This window comes from Bos indicus, chromosome 21 (assembly GCF_029378745.1).
Source record: "Bos indicus isolate NIAB-ARS_2022 breed Sahiwal x Tharparkar chromosome 21, NIAB-ARS_B.indTharparkar_mat_pri_1.0, whole genome shotgun sequence".
In the NCBI taxonomy this organism is placed as follows: domain Eukaryota; kingdom Metazoa; phylum Chordata; class Mammalia; order Artiodactyla; family Bovidae; genus Bos; species Bos indicus.
In genome coordinates, this window is record NC_091780.1 from 21,536,201 (window position 1) to 21,556,366 (window position 20,166).

The following is a 20,166-nucleotide window of genomic DNA, read 5'->3' on the forward strand; positions in this document are numbered from 1 at the left end:
GGAGGACCTTCTAGTTCTTATACTCTTTCATGCTTTCACTGGCTACTTTAGAAAACCAAACCTGTTTTAATCACAGCTTCTGAGAAGCTATCTACAAATTTTGAGGTTTCCTTATCCATAACAAAGAAAATAAAATTGGGAGAAGCCATTTTGAGCAGCGGGAAAAAAAAATGAACCATGGACTTGGGCAGTCAGTCTCAACTCTTAGCTCTGTGTGACCTAAAGCAAGTTACTTGACCCCTCTGAGTCTTACTTTCTTGACCTGCAGAATGAGAGATATTAATGTCTGTTGTAAGGACTGCGGAAGGATCTTGCTCATGCCATCTTACAGAAAGTATCAAATAAATAACATTTTCCTACTTCACTTTAAGCAAATTATGAAAGAGGAATGTGAACAGGCTGAAATGTCTGTTAAAAAAAAAATGAAAACTTTTTAAAAGAACATCAGAGGCTTTGACATTGGATAGATATATTTACTTACATTTCCCTCTTCCCACATAAGAGCGTCTATCTTCTGAGCAACACTGCCATCTCTGAGGTTATTGGGAGAGGTTCCAAAAGACTGAAGTTAAGAGGCTACAGGGAATAAAGGACACCCACCACAGGAAGCACTGTTCAAAGCGGGAGAAGACGTGACCTGACACATGGTCTCGGTGGGCACACCTCAGACAGGCTCTGTGACATCAGGAGGCCTGAGGAAACAGTCTGGGCCACAGCCAGCAGGCACGAGAAGTCCCCAGGCTGGGAGACTTAACAGCATGGTACAGCGAGCTCCCTAACCTCAAGGCAGCTCAACAAGGCACCTGAGCCTGGCCCCAAGGCAGTGCAGGGGTAAGAGGCGCTCCGAGGAGCAGCTCCAGCTCTAAGATAACCAACCACAGGCACAAAGACCCTCACCACATGGAAAATATTTACAGGTTTCCACAGTGAGCTCTAGTGAACTGTCACCTTAGGGCACAGGGCGAGCCCAGAGCAAGCTCAGGGAGGGACCCTCTGAACGTGGGGAAAAGATGCTGTGCTGCCACAGGTCTCAGCCAGCACGCTCCCTGTGTCCCCAGGTCCAGAACAGGGGGCCCCGGCACAGGCTCTCATGCTCCACAAGCTGGTGCAGACTGCAGTGGCTTTCCACCCAGAGAGCACCCATCATTCAGAACACAGCAATGGACCCATCTGCTCCTCGGGAGGAGAATGTATTTTAAACCTGGAACAGTCACAATTCTGAGATGTTCCACATGTTGTCAACTTTGCCTTCTACAGACATGGGGCCCCACCCCTTTGACGGGACCCGCTCTGGCTGTGGGAGGTACCCTCCCTATGGGCAGAAGTGTGCAGGCAGGCAAGCAACAGGCTTACAATTTGGACTGTGTCCTGTAAACACACAGCTAGGCTAGCAGAGCTGGAATTGTGGCTGTGGGGAACGTAGGTGGGGTGAGAAGACTGGGCTGTGCCCAAGGATTCTAGGTGTGCCAACCCTAGGAGAGCCAGCAGGCTACTCTGGATCACCTTCAATTCCTGTCCTTGTTTGCCATGCACCATGTTTCCAGATCTAGAGGGTCAATCCGTTCCCAGCTACAGCACCTCGCCATCACAGTCAATGCTGCAGGATTTCAGGGAGCCTTCAACTCAAGGTTGAAGCCTCGAGTCAGCACACATCCTCGTGGGGGGTTCTGGGATTGGGGTGGGGAGAGGGCTCTCCCTACAGTCCCCAATCCCTGGGAGTGGCTGCACACAGGAGGGAAAGGGGGCGTGTGACTCGGGCACCTGACCCCCACTGAGGTAGCCAGGGCCCCTCACATCCACAGTCGCCGTGTCCGAGAGATGGGCAAGGCCGCACACGTGAGAAGGCTGGCAGTGGACACAGGGCTCTTTCCTGCTCCAGGACAGTGGGGGCCAGGGCCCGAGGCTGGACTCCTTGAGGGCGCAGAGCGGACTGTGCTGCAGGGCTGGCTAGGCTCTGCTGGCTCCAAGGACTCAGTTCGGCTGTCTTCCACTCTCAGACAAACTGGGACAGGTTGGGGACCTTGATGTTGAGATCGCCAATGTTGATGTTCCGGGGCATCTCTGGCAGGTTGATGTTCTTCACAGCGGACACCGCCCGGGCAGGTGCGGCTGAAAGGCCACCCTGCAGAGGTATAAAGGCGGCTGTGTGATAAACTCACTGTAATCTGCTTAATGTTTTCACAACAAAAAAACAAGTGAAAGAGGGAGAGAAAATGTCCAAACTGAGTACATGTAACTCAAGCTTTGATTTTTCCATCCTATACCTCAAAGGTGGCCAACACAACTCTTTAGGTCAGTGGGTCCCGCAGTAAAGGGGCCCACACTCTGCACCCCAGAACACGTGCTGTGTCTCGTGCAGTTTCCTGGCCCCAGCGCCCACAGTGCCTGGCACACAGGGGCTGCCCAACAGATGCCCGCTGAAATAACCAGCTCGGTTTAACCAAGTTGTCTTCAGTATCAGGGTCACTTTTCAGGTTACAAAACAAAAATACAACACTTTCCTCAAGAAACTGAAGACTCTTAACAGACGAGTGCAGTCACAGGGACATTCTTAATGGAAAAAGGAATGTCCCAGCTTAGGACAACTGCTTGCCAACTAATAACATGAGATGGAGAAGAGCTGGCTTTGGAAATGACATGTGGCCACAGACGGGGGAGGCCACAGAGGAGGTGGAGCACACACAGACACGGAAGGGCTGGAGACAGAGCAGGGTACCTGCGGTGAGCCCCAGCCCTCCAGCGGCCCAGGCGTGCGGAGAAGGGCAGAGCTGATGAGGACATTCTCAAAACCATTTCCTCCACTTTCAGGATCCTGACTCCAATCCCACCCTTGCCCAGCAAGTCTCTGTTTCTTCCAGTTTCCAAACCTCTGGCCTCTGACTCACTTACTATTCCTGGAAGCTTCCCAGCCTGCATTTCTAAGAGAACTCTAGTTGTCACAATAGCTGCGGTTTGGAAAAGCTTCTTCAGCAGGACTGCCAGTCCTCACAAAGAATCCCTGGTTTCGCAAGATCAAGCTCTGATACACAAAGTGGTGAAGTTCTTTAAGACCCTCAGATAACTACAGAGGTAATTTGTCGTGCTTGCTGTCCCATTTGTGAAGGTGTGTGCCGGTAACCTCTGCTCCCTGGTACTGCTGACGAAGGTGATGGAGAGACCTCAGGGGAACAGGGTAGAACGTACTGGGAGCATCTGTATCAGACAGCACTATCAGGGGGTGACCTGGGAGTAAGCTATTTTCAAACTCAGCCCAAACTCTACTGTAGCTTTTTATCAGGCTAACTGGAAACTGGCCACTCAGGTTTGACAGACACCACAAGAAGTGGCTGCTTGGAGCCAGACTCTCAGGCACACAAGCTAGGAAACCACACTGGAATCTGAGGTGATTCTGGGTCCCCCAGGGAACATGTGGTCATGAAAGGAGGAATTACAACCCACATAATCCCCCAAGCCAGAAGCGGTCTGCCTTCCTGTGCCACCTGGCTTTCCATTCACACTTTTAGCCTCATTCTCACCTGTTTAATCTTCGAACAACCAAATGAGTGTCAATTGAGTCAGGGAAAAAAAGAAGATGGAGCAGAAAATACTCCTAAGGTTCCACAATAATCCAACTCCACACAGCAGCCATTCCTCCCTCTGCCCAGGTCTTCTCTAACCAGCCACGGCAAAATTCCAGCAGTGTCTCACCTCGGACTTCTCCAGCCTGTTCTGGGCTTCAATCTGAGCCACGATCTCATTCATGTTTGTTTCCAGGACCATCCCACCCATCACCACCTCCTGAAGGATGTAGTGTACCTGCAGGGGAAGCAGAAGTGAGAAGGGTCAGAGCCCCTTGTGGTTGTGAGGCTGTGGCCCCAGAGCAAACCCTGTGGGCTCTCCTGCAGCAGCAGAGAGGCCAGACACGACACTGGCACCTGATGCGCAATGAACGCCTCCGCCCCGTGGATCACCCACCTCCCGGGTGAGGCCACATTTCAGTGTGTCAAGACACAGATGTCCCCCAGGACCAGTGGCAGGAGGGCCTGGCTACACTCAAGGCAAGGTGATGCTGCATGAAGTCAGACTGTGTGTAAATTTCAGCTCCACTATTTGTGAGCTGAGTGACCTTGGGCAAATGATCCTTTTAGTGCTTCAGGTTCCTTCCAGGACTGCGGTAAGGGCTGAATGTGATAAGCTGTATAAAGCACCTACGTGGTGCCTGGCACACACTGGGCTCTAAATAAATAATGATGGTTTTCATTATAAGTGTGATCATCATAAATACCAACTGGTATTCAACTAGCCCAGCTATGACAGAACAGTTCCTGTCTGCATACATTTCCATGTGAAATACGTTATCCTCCAGGCTTCATAAGCTAGGTCATAACAGGCCCATCCTCTGGCACCCCCCTCATATGTTCTAGCTTAGAGAGGAAACCAGGTTCAGCAGGAACACCTCTCTGGTCATGGGGCTCCCATGTGGGCCTTCCACCCAGCTCACAGTTCTCAGACTGCGGTGATGGTCGAGTACTGTGCTGATTCAGCAACTCTACACTATGCATGCAGGGAAGCTTTCATGGAGCCCCAGGTGGGTCAGGTCAGAGGTGCCCACTGGGGTATGTAAGGGCTGGTATGTCACATTTCACATCAAGTCATATCAACATGGCCTTCAAGGCACTTTAGTCAACTTGGAAAGAGACCACCTTGTATGGTCAACCAAGTGCCAAATTAGTGGGACAGCCCTACAGGAAGTCCAAGAGGGGAGACAGTGGTGGTCAGAGAGGCCAGAGCCAGCTTCACAGACAGTGAGAGACCTGAAGCTGGGCCTGACACCAGAGAAGCAGGGAGGAGGATTTCAGCTGGTGTACAGTCTGAGGCGCACCCGGGTCTGGCTGGAATGTCAGGTTTACACGCGAGAGAGGCTGAGAACAATGCTGAGGAGGTAGTTTGGGTCTAGGGCAAGGTCTCTCAAGCTGCCACTTGGGGCTGGAGAGTTCTCTGTGGTGGGGAGCTGCCCCAGGCACTGTGGCAGGTGGAGCAGCACTCCTGGTCTCTGTCCACTGGATTCCAGAGCACCCCTTCAGCTGAGACAACACAAGTGTCTCCAGGTATGGCCAAATGTCTGCAGGGGCAACAACCGTCTTCAGCTGAGACCACACTGGTCTAGACTAGACTAGACTGTGGAGGATTTGACGGCCAATATACTCCACAGTATGGAGAGTCAAGAAAAAAGACATGTCTGTGTGTCTGTGTACTTTTGACATATGAAGTTTACTGGCCCATCAGTTCTCCATGTTTTGTTCACAGTAAGTGGGGAAATACACTAACAGCTGCAACTAGAGTACTTCTGACCTTGAGGGAGGATACTAAAGCATACATTCAGATACAAATATGTTTCCCTACACTAATTAAGCCTTATTAACCACTTTTCTGTCTATACTCATATGAGGTGTTCTTATATTTTACACAATATGAACTATTTCATTATCTATATGCAAAGGAGATTTAATAGTGAAACTCTCATATACAGATAGTTTATAAAACATTAAACAAGCTGGTTTTAAAATTAGTCTCTGGGGAACTACACTGTTTATACTTCCCCATCAAGAAATAGGCTTCAGAAAACAGTATGATGTTTCCTTAAAAAATTAAACATAGAGTTACCTTATTACTTCTGGGATTATCCTCAAAAGATTCAAAGAGCGATTTGTACACCTATCTTCACAGCAGCATTACTCACAATAGTCAAAAGTAGAAAGCAACCTAATCAATGAGTGAGCGGATAAATAAAATGTGGCATATACATGGCAATGGAATATTATTCAGCATTACAAGAAAATCTTGCAATGTGCTCCACCATGGATGAGCCTTGAGGACATCATGCTAAGTGAAATAAACCAGACATAAAAGGACAAATTCAGTATGGTTCCATTTATATAAGGTACCTAGTGGTCAAAATCATAGAGGCAGAAAGTAGAATGGTGACTGCCAGGAGCTGTGGGGACGAGGGAATGGGGATGCTCTTCAGTGGTATGCAGCTTCAGTTTTGCAAGAGAAAGAGCTCTAGAGATGGGCTGCACAAAAATGTGAACTCATTTAACACTACTGAACAGTACATTTAAAAATGAAGATAGTAAGCTTTATGTTATGTAAATGTTACCACAATTAAAAAATAGGGGTCTCTATACCTGTACTCCTAGTATTTATTCTTTGTAAAGAATGCCTTTTTCATGGGGGGAGTGGTACTTGTTGAGCATCTACTATGTGCTGAGCACTTTATATGTAACTTATTTTAACTTTATAACATCCACCTGAGGTAAACTGGTATGTGGAAACTAATACATGGAAAGTCAATAAACTGTCCCAACCTCACATATTTAGCAGGTCATATTTAGTGACCTGATCACTGAATCTAGGTCTGACTCCAGAGTTCATGTTTCCACCATACTTCCTCAAAATCCCAAACTGAGTCTTTTACTCTCTTCTTCTAAACATAGAGGAAGACTCTACATGGAATCGCTTTAGGACTTGCCTTTGGTGTGTCAAAGATAAAGCAGGAATTCTTCCATGTTTTCTTCCCAAGGCCTAGACCAATGCCCAGTGTGGAGTAGGCGTGCTGAATGAATAACAGGCTTTTCATAAATCTGAACAGAATCCTCCTTGGGCTTTAGTGCTTAAAAGATGGATAACAGTGTGGTGGAGAGGCTTCATGGGGAAGGTGTAGTAAAAGGCCTAACAGAGGATATAAGGGGACCAGTGGTTGGTTAATAGAAAACATTAGTCTGATTTGAACACTGCATTGTGAAGTCATAATTTTTAAATATTATTCAAAAAGGTATTCAAGTGCAAGAAGGAGAAATAAACAAAAATGCAAACTCCATTTTCAACAAACTGAAGATAACCATAATCCAAGGCTCCCAATTAAAAAGCAGAGACATCACTTTGCCCACAAAGGTCTGTTTAGTCAAAGCTATGGTTTTTCCAGTAGTCATGTATGGATGTAAGAGTCAGCTCATAAAGAAGGCTGAGCGCTGAAGAATTGAGCTTTTGAATTGTGGTGCTGGGAAAGACTCTCTATATAGAGTCCCTTGGACAGCAAGATCAAACCAGTCAATTCTAAAGGAAATCAGCCCTGAATATTCATTGGAAGGACTGATGTTAAAGCTCCAATACTTTAGCCACCTGATGCGAAGAGCCAACTAAGTGGGTGTAAAAGCTGTCAAAAGCAGGGAGCCCAAGCAAGGGCTCCTTTCCTTTTGAAAAGAAAGGATGCTACAGACAGAGGGCATGGGAGCTGGAGAGCTCAGGAAGGCCTGCAAAACATGCTTCTTGTAGGTGAGGGACACACCCTCTGTGACCCAATAGTTTCCTGATTTTTGGAAGATAAGCGCTTCCTTGGACCTGAAGTTGGGGCTAAATGAGAAATCATCCAAATGAGCTCTATTTTGCCTCACAGAGCTGGTCTCTGTGGAGCAGAGAGGGCAGTCTTTGCATGGTAGAAAAATCACAGATGTCCACTTCTCTTGGCTGGGTAGAAATAAAAGTAAAGAAACTCGGCTGGAACCTGAAATCATGAGAACAACTGCAGTCAGCCTGGAACACAGACTTGGTACTTCCCCTAAACAGCATCCTGCAAATAGCTGGTCCCTGAAAAACCCACCTATTTAAAGATGAGTTATAAAAATGAAATCTGCATGGGATCTATATAAAGATACAACAAGAAAAAAATTAGGAAAGATACAAGAAAACCAAAGGGCAGACTAAGACTACATGTCAGAAAAATGCTGTCATAGAGCACATAAAATGCAACAAAATATTTTACAGAATTGAAAAAAGAAAACTATGAAGCAAGAGCTCAAAGCCAAAGTGTAAGAGCTTATATGGGAGAAATGGAGACAAGAAGAGAAGACATAAATGGAAGGAAAAAAAAACACAGAGAAATGAAGAAGAATCTGGAAGGAAGAAAAGGGAGAAGAGACACTGCTAAAAACACAGGAAGGAGCAAAAAGGAGAGAAATTTTTAAAAAGCAAATAAAAGGAACCAGACAAAAAGAAGAATTAACAGCAATAGGGAGAAAATAAGTTACAGAAGACAGCCAAGGAGATAAAACATAATGTAAAAGAGACCTGTAACATGGAACAGAAGAGGGATGTAAAGACTCAGCTCATAACTGCTGCTGCTACTGCTAAGTCGCTTCAGTCATGTCCGACTCTGTGCGACCCCATAGATGGCAGCCCACCAGGCTCCCCCGTCCCTGGGATTCTCCAGGCAAGAACACTGGAGTGGGTTGCCATTTCCTTCTCCAATGCATGAAAGTGAAAGTGAAGTCACTCAGTCGTATCCAACTCTTAGCGACCCCATGGACTGCAGCCTACCAGGCTCCTCCATCCATGGGATTTTCCAGGCAAGGGTACTGGAGTGGGGTGCCATTGCCTTCTCCTTCAGCTCATAAAGATGATGCAAAAATGTAATTCAAGATGTTCCCGAAAATGCACATTGCATTCCAGGGAAAAACTGACCCAGAACAGTCAGTGCTGAGACAGACCTTGAAGGTAAGGTTTCTCAATTTCCACAAGCAGGTGAAATGATCAAATCACTTAAAAGAGGGACACAAGCTTGAAAATTCCCACAGTAAAATTCAATGTTGGCAGAAAAAGGAGCAGTATTTACAAAAATTCCCAAGGAAAGAAAAGGTAACCTCAAGAATTTTACACCTAGGTGACCGTCAATTAAGAGTAACAGAAGAGAAATTCCTCTGTTTTGAAGAAAAAACTCTGCCAACCAAGAGGTGACTGGAAAAACCGTGGCAAAAAGACTGGCAGTGAGCACTGATTCCTTACTGGTAGGACTAAGATAAGTGGGGTTAGAGTGACAAGAGAATGTCAATGCTATATGCTTTGACAATGCAGAAAAACGAGAGCTAGTAGAATTAGGAAGATGGGGGGAAAAGAGGGAGGCAGCAGATTAGTAACACTGATTTCTCTACCCCAATGAAGAGCATTTAAAACCAACAACTCATGTAATAAAGATAGTTATTTTGACTTTGACTGTGACTTTTCCCTCAAAGTCCAAGCTTCTACTACAACCATCTACTACAGACACTACTCTGAGAGCCACCAAACTTTTGGTGTAGAGCCCACAGGCTCTTTTCTACCGGTTAGACATCAGTGGGGGCTTCCCTGCCGGCTCAGTAGTAAAGAAGCCATCTACCAATGCAGGGAACACGGGTTCAACCTCCAGGTTGGGAAGCTCCCTCTGGAGAAGGAAATGGCAATGCACTCCAGTGTTCTTGCCTGGGAAATCCCATGGACAGAGGAGCCTGGTGGGCCACAGTCCATGGGGGTCACAAAGAGTCTGACACGACTTAGCAACTAAACAACGTCTATGCAATTTCTCTTGTATACACTTCACTCATAATGTATCATCTACAATTTCCAGTTTCTCTAAAGGAGAGGGAGGACTCAGATTTCTGTGAAACAGGAAGTACGGAATTTTTCTAGACTTTAGGAGTCCTCCTGCTCTGGTCTCCTTTAGTTATCCTGCCCAAACCAACTTCAACTTCATTCCTCTTTTAAGTATCTTGCCTTTCCAAAGCAAGATAAGTTTTATAGAACAAATCTCTTTTCTCACGTATGGTTTATCTGTGTATTATTAATTATGATAAATGACTTACCCACAATACCAATATAACTGGCATCAACAGGTCTGGAGCTATCACAACTGACCTTTGGTAACCACAGTGACTCATGTGGTGTTAACGAGTCAAGGATGAGCCACGGGGGATTAGCGCACGAGATGCCCAGGTTAACCTGACAAGTCGGTGAAGACCTTCTTTCACTGAACCTGCAGCGAACCATGGAAAGTGGGTGAGCTTTCTCTGAGTGGAGACAGAGGAGCCTTGAGAAAGTTGGAGGTTGCCAAGCATGAATGTGGGGAGAAGACAGTGGAGAATCAGCACCAAACTCATGTACCTAAAAAACTATAGGTAACAAATCATAAAGAATGGTTCTGACAAACGACACGAGCTGACTGATGGACTGAACTTGAGGATGCCAGAAGCATCTCAGAGAACTCTCAGAGAACACTGAGAGTTAAAGATCAAATCAACAAAGGGAGGTAGAGGAAGAAGAAATCCAAAACCTGATCAGGGAGGGGGCACAAGAACAGAAGAAAGCAGACTTCTTCGAGAGTCCCCTCACAACAGTCAAAAAGCAGGAATGACTAGAAGTCAAGAGGTGTATAGCTCTGAAAAGCAATCTAACCTGTTATCAAGACTATTTCCCTCTCCCCTCCCCCCACACGTGGACATCTGTCTCCCATTTTTCTTTTCCAGGAAGCTGTCACATCACCCTCCCTCCAGAGGAGGCACCTGCTTCTATAACTGGTCCCGCTGGGCATCCAGTGTGGCCCCCTCTATTCTTTTCTGTCTGTATAAGCTAACTGTTTGAGGCCTTCTCCGTCTCATTCCCTAGAGGCAAGATGAAGGTCCTGACCTGAATGTAAGTTTGTACCCTGGGCTCTCTCAGAAGTTTTCCTGTGACCCAGTTTACTGATATAGAAAATAAGAAGAATAAATCTGGTGCATGCTGAGCATTCACTAGTGCTTAGGTATAGCTTTGGGACTCCTGGAAGGTGTGATTCTTCTGTTCTGAAGGACCTGAATCAGAGGTTCTGTGCCAACAAAGGCTTGGTAAGCAGTTGCACTGTGAAAATGCATAGAAAGGGGAAAACAGCCCTGGGAGGTATTAAAGGAGAGTTAAATGACTGTCTAACCTGCTGGGACTTCCTGATGGAAAGAAAGCACTTCTCTAATTGGAACAAGGGCTTATGGTGCTGCCGACTCTGCTGAGAACTGCTAATCCTAACCCTCACTACCTTCCACTATTCTTCATGCTGATCTTCTTAAGCAGTTCTATAAAAATCAGAGATTGCAAAAGGAGCCTTCCAAGATTTGAGGTGATAACACCCAAGACTTTGGTGAAGTAAATTCAAGAAAGACTGAAGACCTCTCCGGGCTGAGGCAATCACCTCTTCTCAGTGATACTGCTGTGTCCAGTATGCATCTCGCCCGAGGCACTCAGCTCAGTGCACTGTCATATTTTTCACTTGTCTGTTCTTCTCCTTGAAGGGAGACCTTCAGTTCAGTTCAGTCGCTCAGTTGTGCCCATTCTTTACAACCCCATGGACTGCAGCACGCCAGGCCTCCCTGTCCATCACGAACTCCCAGAGCTTACTCAAACTCATGTCCATCGATCAGTGATGCCATCCAACCATCTCATCCTCTGTCATCCCCTTCTCCTCCTGCCTTCAATTTTTCCAGCATCAGCGTCTTTTCCGTGAGTCAGTGCTTCACATCAGGGGGCTGAAGTATTGGAGCTTCAGCATCAGTCTTTCCAATGAATATTCTGGGTTGATTTCCTTTAGGACTGACTGGTTTGATCTGCTCGCAGTCCAAGGGACTCTCAAGGGTCTTCTCCAATACCACAGTTCAAAAGCATCAATTCTTTGGTGCTCAGCTTTATTTATGGTCCAACTCTCACAACCATACATGACTACTGAAAAAAACCATAGCTTTGACTAGACGGACCTTTGTTGGCAAAGTAATGTCTCTGCTTTTTAATGTGCTATCTAGGTTGGTCATAGCTTTTCTTTGAAGTGTCTTAATTTCATGGCTGCAGTCACCATATGCAGTGATTCTGGAGCCCAAGAAAATAAAGTCTGTCACTGTTTCTTCTTTTCATTGTTTCTCCATCTATTTGCCATAAAGTGATGGGACCAGACACCATGATCTTAGTTTTCTGAATGCTGAGTTTTAAGCCAGCTTTTTCACTCTCCTCTTTTACTTTCATCAAGAGGTTCTTTACTTCCTCTTCACTTTCTGCCATAAGGGTCACAGATATATCATCTGCATATCTGAGGTTACTGATATTTCTCCCTGCAATCTTGATTCCAGCTTGTGTTTCATCCAGTCTGGTATTTCGCATGATGTACTCTGCATGTAAGTTAAATAAAAAAGGTGACAATATGTAGCCTTGACGTATTCCTTTCCCAATCTGGAACCAATCTGTTGTTCCATGTCCAGTTCTAACTATTGCTTTTTGACCTGCATACAGATTTCTCAGAAGGCAGGTCAGGTGGTCTGGTATTCCCATCTGTAAGAATTTTCCACAGTTTGTTGTGATCCACACAGTCAAAGGCTTTAGTAAAATCAGTGAAGCAGAAGTAGATGTTTTTCTGGAACTCTTTTGCTTTTTCTATGATCCAATGGATGTTGGTAAGTTGATCTCTGGTTCCTCTGCCTTTTCTAAATCCAGCTTGAACATCTGGAAGTTCATGGTTCATGTACTGTTGAAGCCTGGCTTGGAGAATTGTGAGCATTACTTTGCTAGTGTGTGAAATGCGAGCAATTGTGAGGTAGTTTGAACATTCTTTGGCATTGTCTTTCTTTGGGACTGGAATAAAAACTGACCTTTTCCAGTCCTGTGGCCAATGCTGAGTCTTCCAAACTTGCTGGCATGTTGAGTGCAGCACTTTCACAGCATCATCTTTCAGGATTTGAAATAGCTCAACTGGAATTTCATCACCTCCACTAGCTTTGTTCATAGTGATACTTCCTAAAGCCCACTTGACTTTGCACTCCAGGATGTCTGGCTCTAGGTCAGTGATCACACCATTGTGGTTATCTGGGTAATTAAGATCTGTTTTGTATAGTTCTGTGTATTCTTGCCACCTCTTCTTAATATCTTCTGCTTCTGTTAGGTTCATATCATTTCTGTCCTTTATTGTGCCTATCTTTGCATTAAATGTTCCCTTGGTATCTCCAATTTTCTTGAAAAGATCTCTAGTCTTTCCCATTCTATTGCTTTCCTCTATTTCTTTGCACTGATCACTGAGGAAAGTTTTCTTGTCTCTCCTGCTATTCTTTGGAACTCTGCATTCAGATAGATATAGCTTTCCTTTTCTCCTTTGCCTTTCACTTCTCTTCTTTTCTCAACTATCTGTAAGGCCTCCTCAGACAACCATTTTGCCTTTTTGCTTTTCTTCTTGGGGATGGTTTTGATCACCGCTTTCTGTACAATGTTACGAACCTCTGTCCATAGTTCTTCAGGCACTGTCTATCAGATATAATCCCTTGAATCTATTTGTCACTTCCACTGTATAATCATAAGGGATTTGATTTAGATCATACCTGAATGGTCTAGAGGTTTTCCCTACTTCCTTCAATTTAAGTCTGAATTTTGCAATAAGGAGTTCATGATCTTGAGGGCAGAGTCTATGTCACATTCATCTCTGGGTCTGCACTGCCAAGCGCTGTGGTGGTTACAGCGGTACTTCACAAATCTGGCTGAATGGATGAAAGGGGCTTATATGGTTCACAAGTCCTGATTTTGAGGAGACACAGGCCTTCTGAGTTGGCCTGGCTTCCCACTCTGGCACTGAAAAGTACCCTCTACTGCCTGGACATAGAGGAGTTAACCTCTACAAGTAAAAGCGGGTTAAAATGAGCTTGCTTGTTTCATGTCAGGATTGATGCAATCTAAGGGGGAAAATAAAAGTGTCATTTCAAGGACAGATGTGCTCCTTGGGGACACAGCTCTGGAACTGCAGGGAATGGAGGCAAGTTACTTTCAACAACCCTATCCAAGAACAGAGGATTCTAGGATCTTCAAAAGTTCATCCTTGGTTATGTTTCTCACTGAAGTAAAAAACGTCCTGAATCCAATTCCAGGTGAACAGAAGCCACCACTGTCTATGGCCATTAGCGTAACTGATGCCATCGTGAGCCCACACAGATCCTCCTGTCCTTCTGCTGACCCTTCCCAAGACTGTACTGTGTGGTAATCCCTTCTCTGTTGTTGGGAATTGTACGTAATAGATAGTGTTTAATAATCATTAGAACCAGGTGGCCTCTATGTTCTGTTAGTCCCCAAACAATGATGAAGACCTTTGCTCACTTATGCTTAACACCCATGAGACTAGTAACCCATTCATAAGTCATGATTTAGGAACGCATGACTGTTTCCAAGCATACACCTTCTCCTGCACTAGGTAAGCTATGAAACTGTCTCAGTGGCCCCTCAGCTGTGTGGACTGCAGCTACAAAAGCTTCTGGAGCACTGTCTGCCTAACCCCACCCTGTGAGTAAGTTACCCTATAATAATAAACTGATCCACTGATTATATAGAGCCACCCGCCTTGTCTTTCAGTCTCAAGATACCTTCTCAGTTGAGTGGGCACTTCTCCTTCCCTTGGTCCTCCAGGAATCACTAAAAGCAAAGTGATCTGGAGCCTGGTAACAAACATTACTCTTTTTCCTCCAGTAAAAATACTGTCTCCAGGGATTGTGGGCCATATTCCAAACGTTTAAGTATTAAACTTAACAATGTATTTTTCTACAGATATAATAAACAAGGCTCTCATGCCAGTAGGACAAATGCTGACTCAGGACGTGGTACCACAGAGCAGCCGTGCAGTGACAACGAAGCACCATGAGAAACACTGTTCCTACAGTAAAATGCAGTTCTATATGGGGACGGCAGGAACCCTTCTGGAGGAACTCCACAGGCAGAGGCGGGAGGTAAGATCTTCCAGGACACTACTGGGACGTTAACACATACCACGCTGCAAGTTCACTTATATCCACAGAAACCTCTCAACCAAATCAATCCTCTTCAAGTATTTCACACTGGAGGACAGAAGCCTGCCATGCACAAAAGACAAGTGCTCACATCCCCACTGGCTAGCCATACTCTCCTATCTTTTTTAAAACAACGATCACCACAGAGAAGACAGTAAGACACTAATCAAACAAGAAAGCATGGTCACAGAGTCTGCTGCACTGGAACAGGAGGATGCCAATACTGCAACACTCAAGTTCTGAAAGAGAATTGTTAATCACTAATAAAACAGTCTACTATACAAAAGCTAAGTGCTGATAATTTTTTCTACCCCAAGTCACAAAGCCTGTTTGGTTTCATCAATTCCTAGGAAACGCCTCCAGAGAGTAAGGAAGGAAGAGATTCTAGGTAAGATGGGGTATGCATGCATCATCTCCTTGTCTGTGTTAGCGGGTGTGGTGGCTCTTAACAGGTCAATGGGTAGGAGGACCCTCACTGACAGGGGAAGGGAAAACCGTCTGAATCATTTTGCCCAGAGCCAGTCTCTAGTTCCCGTATTATCCATTTTAAAAAGAAATGAAAAAGGGGAAGAGGGCATAAAAACACCTTCCAGAAACGTGGCATCCTCTGCTAAAGAAAACAGGTAAACAAAGCAATCTGTTTAATAAAGTTCTGTTTTTCTCTTTTCCTTGCTATTAGTGTCTCCTGAACTCCTTATGAACTTCCTTGGTCTTTGGACTTTTTCCACAGTTTTCTTCAGATGACTTGTCATGAAATTCCAGAAGACTCAATACTTAGCCCCTGACTTCCTGCCTTTCATTCTCTTTTACTCACATGATCACACATATTTTCAATGAAAAAAAAATGAGAAAATAGTGGAGTCTCATCTTATATAAGGTTCAAGTTCTAAGGAAGTAAGATGGAAACCATACATGGCCAAAAGCCCTTAAAATCACCTAAGGTCCAACCCAGACCTTTCTTTTCTTTTTTCCAGTTAAGTGCTAGATGAAGTGGTTGGTTTCTTAAAGGACTACACAGATTGAAAATCTGCACTGTATCTTTAAGCATTAAAATCACTCCAGAGACCCTAAGTTGCTCATGGGAGGCACGTGACAGGCACATGAGGGCAGAGGCAAAGATTCAAACCTTCCATCTCACACTCACTCCAGACACAGACTGAGGGAGGAGAACTGTGGGCGGAATCATTCTGTATTTACGATTTTTATTCTCTTTCTTTTTGCCAAATGGTTTAGAGATGACTTTGTATAAACTAAATATTTGTATGTGAGTCCACTGTATACACACACACACACACACACACGAGATAATGTATTAGATTCAAGTAATCACTGGTTTTCACCAAAATAACGTGATCTGTAACAATGTCTATTTTTAAATATGCTTAACATCACAGAATGTTAAGAGCCAGAAGGAAGAAATAAAGATAAGATTTGGACCCTGTCCTCAAAGGGCTTATAGTCAAGTAGGGGAGATAAAGCATGTATGGAATTAACTATAATAAAAGGAAGTGGTAAGTACTATGACCCAAGTATAAAATGCTATGAAGTCTGGATGAGGGTGGGCCTTTACTGGTAAATGAAAGAGAAGCTATCCAGACAGGGGAATAGAAAGTTACCCAGTAACTCATTAACTATTCTGTGTGCTCTGCTAGTGATTCTTCTTCTTTAAAATAGGATTACTCGCTTTCTGCTTTTTTTCCCTTGGCCAGGCTGTGCAGCATGTGCAATCCTAGTTCCCCGAGCAGGGATGGAGCCCATGGCCCCTGTAGTGGGAACACGGACTGTGAAACTTGACCACCAGGGAGTCCCTCAGCGCAGGTTTCATGTTTTGTGCCGTTACATCTATATCGCTGACTAGCAAATTATACTCATTGCATATTATTCCTTCCTTTAAAAAAACTTCCCATCATGAGTCAGAGTTCTCTCTAAAGTATTTATAAAAATGTTCTAGCAGGACCTTTTCTTTATTGTCTACTGTTTCATCCTCCGCCATTTCCTGCCTGTTTGTAACACTGGTCCCAAATGCACTAAGTACAACACTGGGTAAAAAAAAATGGTCCAGGCCTGTTCTCCTCAATTTTATCCTCTCTCTGGCTGATTATCTACTAACAAAACATGAACTTAGGGACATCCTGGTCCAGTGGGTAAGACTCCACATGCACAATGCACAGGGCCCGGATTCGATCCCTGGTTAGTTAGGGAACTATATCCCACATGCTCCAACTAAGCTGCAGTGAAACCAAATAAAAATAATAATAATAATCATAAAAAGCAAAACATGAGCTTAATGTATTTCTTACCACGTTGAGAATGCTAAATCAGAAGAGGACACTACAGGTAGCATAGCTGTGAGACTACAGGCTCTGAAACCAGAGTCCAGGGTCTGAATTCTGCCTCTGCCACTTACTGAGTCATCTCAGCTCTAAAACTCGGTTTCTTCGACTATAAAATGCGGAGAACTATTATCATTCTCTCTAATCTGAACAAATGGCAGGCAGTCAGGAAAGGGAAGCACAATTTATTTGACCATCAAGAAAAAGTTCCAAATGCCATGCCTGGGTCCACAATCCTGTCTCTGAGGAGATGATCCCCATCCCCACAGTTCCTGTTCCTTCTAAAGCATTGCTCCTGGAACGGCCCTGGACCTTGCCCATCTTCTCTAGCCCTTTATATGCTGAGTCAAAAATTTACAAAGCTATAACATCCCTAAAGGCAAGCTATATAAATAGTCAGTGTTGCTGGAACACGGAGTTCAAGGAGGAAATGGCAGGAGGTGAGGCTCGAGAGGCAGGCTGAAGAAGGTCTTGGAGGTCTTTGCAGCTGATGTTAAAGGGCCTTAGTTCAATCCTTATGGCAGTGGTCCCCAGCTCTTTTCCTACATTCACCAAATTTCACCTGTAGAACACACTTCTCTCTAGCAGCCAGTGTCACTCAGTATTCACAAGGGTTCTGAGGACGGTGGGGGAAGGAATGAGGCACATACCTCTTCCCAGGAAGAGTCACTGCTGTGGGGGGAGAGAGCCACTGAATAATTCAAACAGGGGAGGCAGTCAGTCTCAACACACCTGTAACACGTCATTAGGCAGGTGTGTAAAGGATGGATTTAAGGGGGTAATTCTGAAAGCAGAGAGAACAGTAGGAAAACTATAAAAATAAAGACAGAAGTCATCATTTATTAAGCTAAGCAATTACTCACCAACTTCAATCCTCAAAATAACCATGAATGGTGAATATTAATGTATTTAATCAAAGCAAAGAGTTTTTGATTATAAATCATACCATTATTTTATGTATCACTAAAAAAGATAATGTTGAAACGCAAGTGAACTATGAAATGCCACTGCCTGTAAGGCAAACTGGATTTGATATGCTAAAGTATAAATATTACCCAAAAAAGGGGGGTCTAAGAGTCAAGTAAAGATGGTGTCACCCCTGTTTTACAACCAAAAAACCTGAGGTACAAGAAGGTTTCAAGAGGGCTGCCTAAGTCACACAGAATCTGTCAGAGCCAGAACCCACGAAGCCATTTCAGGCAGAATCCCATTCAAGGAACACAGGGCTCCTCCTGAGCCCACCACGTGTTACCTCCCAAGGGAGCAAAGGCAAAGTTAAGCTGATGTATGCCCTGAAACCAGTGGGCACACATAGGTCATAATCTTGAAAGTGGAGGTCTAATTAGAAACCAGTTTTTAAAAACAAGCCTTTAGCTGTGTGAATCAGACATTATATCTGAAAAGTGCTTTGAAAATTGAAAACACACCAAATTTGGACAATCAATCAACCGTAATAATCAACCCATAGATTATATTTGAGTGCCCTGTCCTGTTCAGATGACCAACAAAGAATGACATACTGACATTATTCCAAGACTTTAAAACCTACTGGAAAGAATTAGGAATACAAACTTTAAAGCATGAGTAAGAAGAGAAATAGGTTGGAGATCTACAATAGTGGAGTTCAAAGAAGACTTCATCAAATGTAAAACTTGAGCTGGGTTCTGAAATCTCCAAAGCTTGTTGGGGGGAAGATGAGGATGTTTCAGGGTGGCGACAAGGCATGGGCAAAGGCAGAAAGGTGGGAATGAATCACAGTACATATGGAAAACAGGAAGATGTGCCCGATGGGCCTGGGGGGTCCATGCTCTAATGCAGAGGGAGCCCCAGGAGTGAGAGAATCCACAAGCCAGAGATCCTTTGAGACCAGAGGGAAGAATGTAGACCGAAGGGAAAATGGGGAAACTGTTTCTATGAAAGATTAGACTAAGTGAAAACAGTTGGGAGAAAGACTGGCTTAGCTGCTGTAGTTACCCAGAGCTGATCTGTTAGTTATCTGGCAAGGAAAAGGAAAGGGAAAGGAAAGGCAGAGGTGGGCGGAAGCAGACCTGAAGAAAGAACCAGTATCATTTTGTCACCACTTGGAAACAGAAAGCAAAGCAGGCATCCCTGAGATTTCATACTCTGAAGAAAGACGGTATTTATACACTGGCAGAATGGGAAGACAGTGACTCAGTGGGTAAGTGGGTGGAGGGGAGCAGGAAAGGAGGTGAGGGGGGAGGAGAAAGTGAGTGGACTTGTGGGCGTACATGAGGCTGGAAGTGGCGCCAGCTCATAAAGACGGAAGGCACTGAGCACCCACAGAAACACAGGCCTTCAGCCTGGGCCAGAACAAGAGGCGGATCTGTTCCCTGTCTGCATCAAAGCAGACGAGCGCCCAAGGGTCAAGGTATGAGGAGAAAGCCAGCAGGGTGCCAGGGACAGACCTGTGCAGAATGTGCCCATTTCTCTCACTCTGTGAGTAGGATAAGCAGCAGCAGCTTTAAAAGCCAAGGGGTCGGGCGCAGTCAGCAAGGAACTGTCCACTCCTTTCCTGAGGTTTCTCTAATCAACATGAACATGATTGCTGTAGGGTAAATTCAGATACATGGATCCTGAAAATCTAAAAGGCAGTACTCGCGTAGCGACTGGGCTAAAAAACAGCAAGTGCTTGGCTCCAGGCTATGACAGGGTGACCTCCCTTCAGGGCTGTCTGGAGTTAAACCTCAGGTGGACGGGCCTGGGCTTCCCTCCACCCCTAAGCTACTTAAAATGTCTCGTGGTGCAGACTTGGCTACCTTCAGAAATAGACCAACTTATTCTCTACAGAATGTGGACTTTAATTTTTGAGGTCATACGCAGATAAAGCCACAAAGATTTATCAAGGACCAAGATGTAGTGTATTGTTTTCCCCAATCAGGAGCGATCTTTCAGACTCATAACTGGGTCCTGAGGTGTACTCAGGGCCATGACTGCTGCTGTGCACACTCACTAGCCCTCCCCACTCATCCTCTGGAGTTAATCACAGTTCCTAGGCTAGGGGAAAGGGGTCATCTGCAGACAACCTATCAACTTATCTGGCTTCAAGCTCAGACTTTGTCTCAGAGCAGCAGAGAGCAATCTAAACTCTTGGCTGTCCTAGGCAATAAAGCCTGAACCGAGAGAGGACTGTTCTCTTCAGTGCACTGGGCCTAAAGCCCCAGGGTGATAAACCGGCAAAAAATGCACATGGCCCA

The 20,166-nt window shown here is 45.0% G+C and overlaps 1 protein-coding gene across 1 annotated transcript in view; it reads right to left on the reverse strand.

Moving 5' to 3' along the window:
• Nucleotides 1-452: 452 nt before the first annotated feature.
• AP3S2 (adaptor related protein complex 3 subunit sigma 2) overlaps nt 453-20,166 on the reverse strand; it is a 41,137-nt gene continuing 21,423 nt past the window's right edge. The window contains exons 5-6 of the mRNA XM_019983624.2: nt 3,688-3,795; nt 453-2,122 (exon numbers count right to left, since the gene is read on the reverse strand). Of these exons, the coding sequence (XP_019839183.1) occupies nt 1,994-2,122; nt 3,688-3,795 (237 nt within the window). The 3' untranslated portion in view covers nt 453-1,993. The remainder of the gene's footprint in view (nt 2,123-3,687; nt 3,796-20,166) is intronic.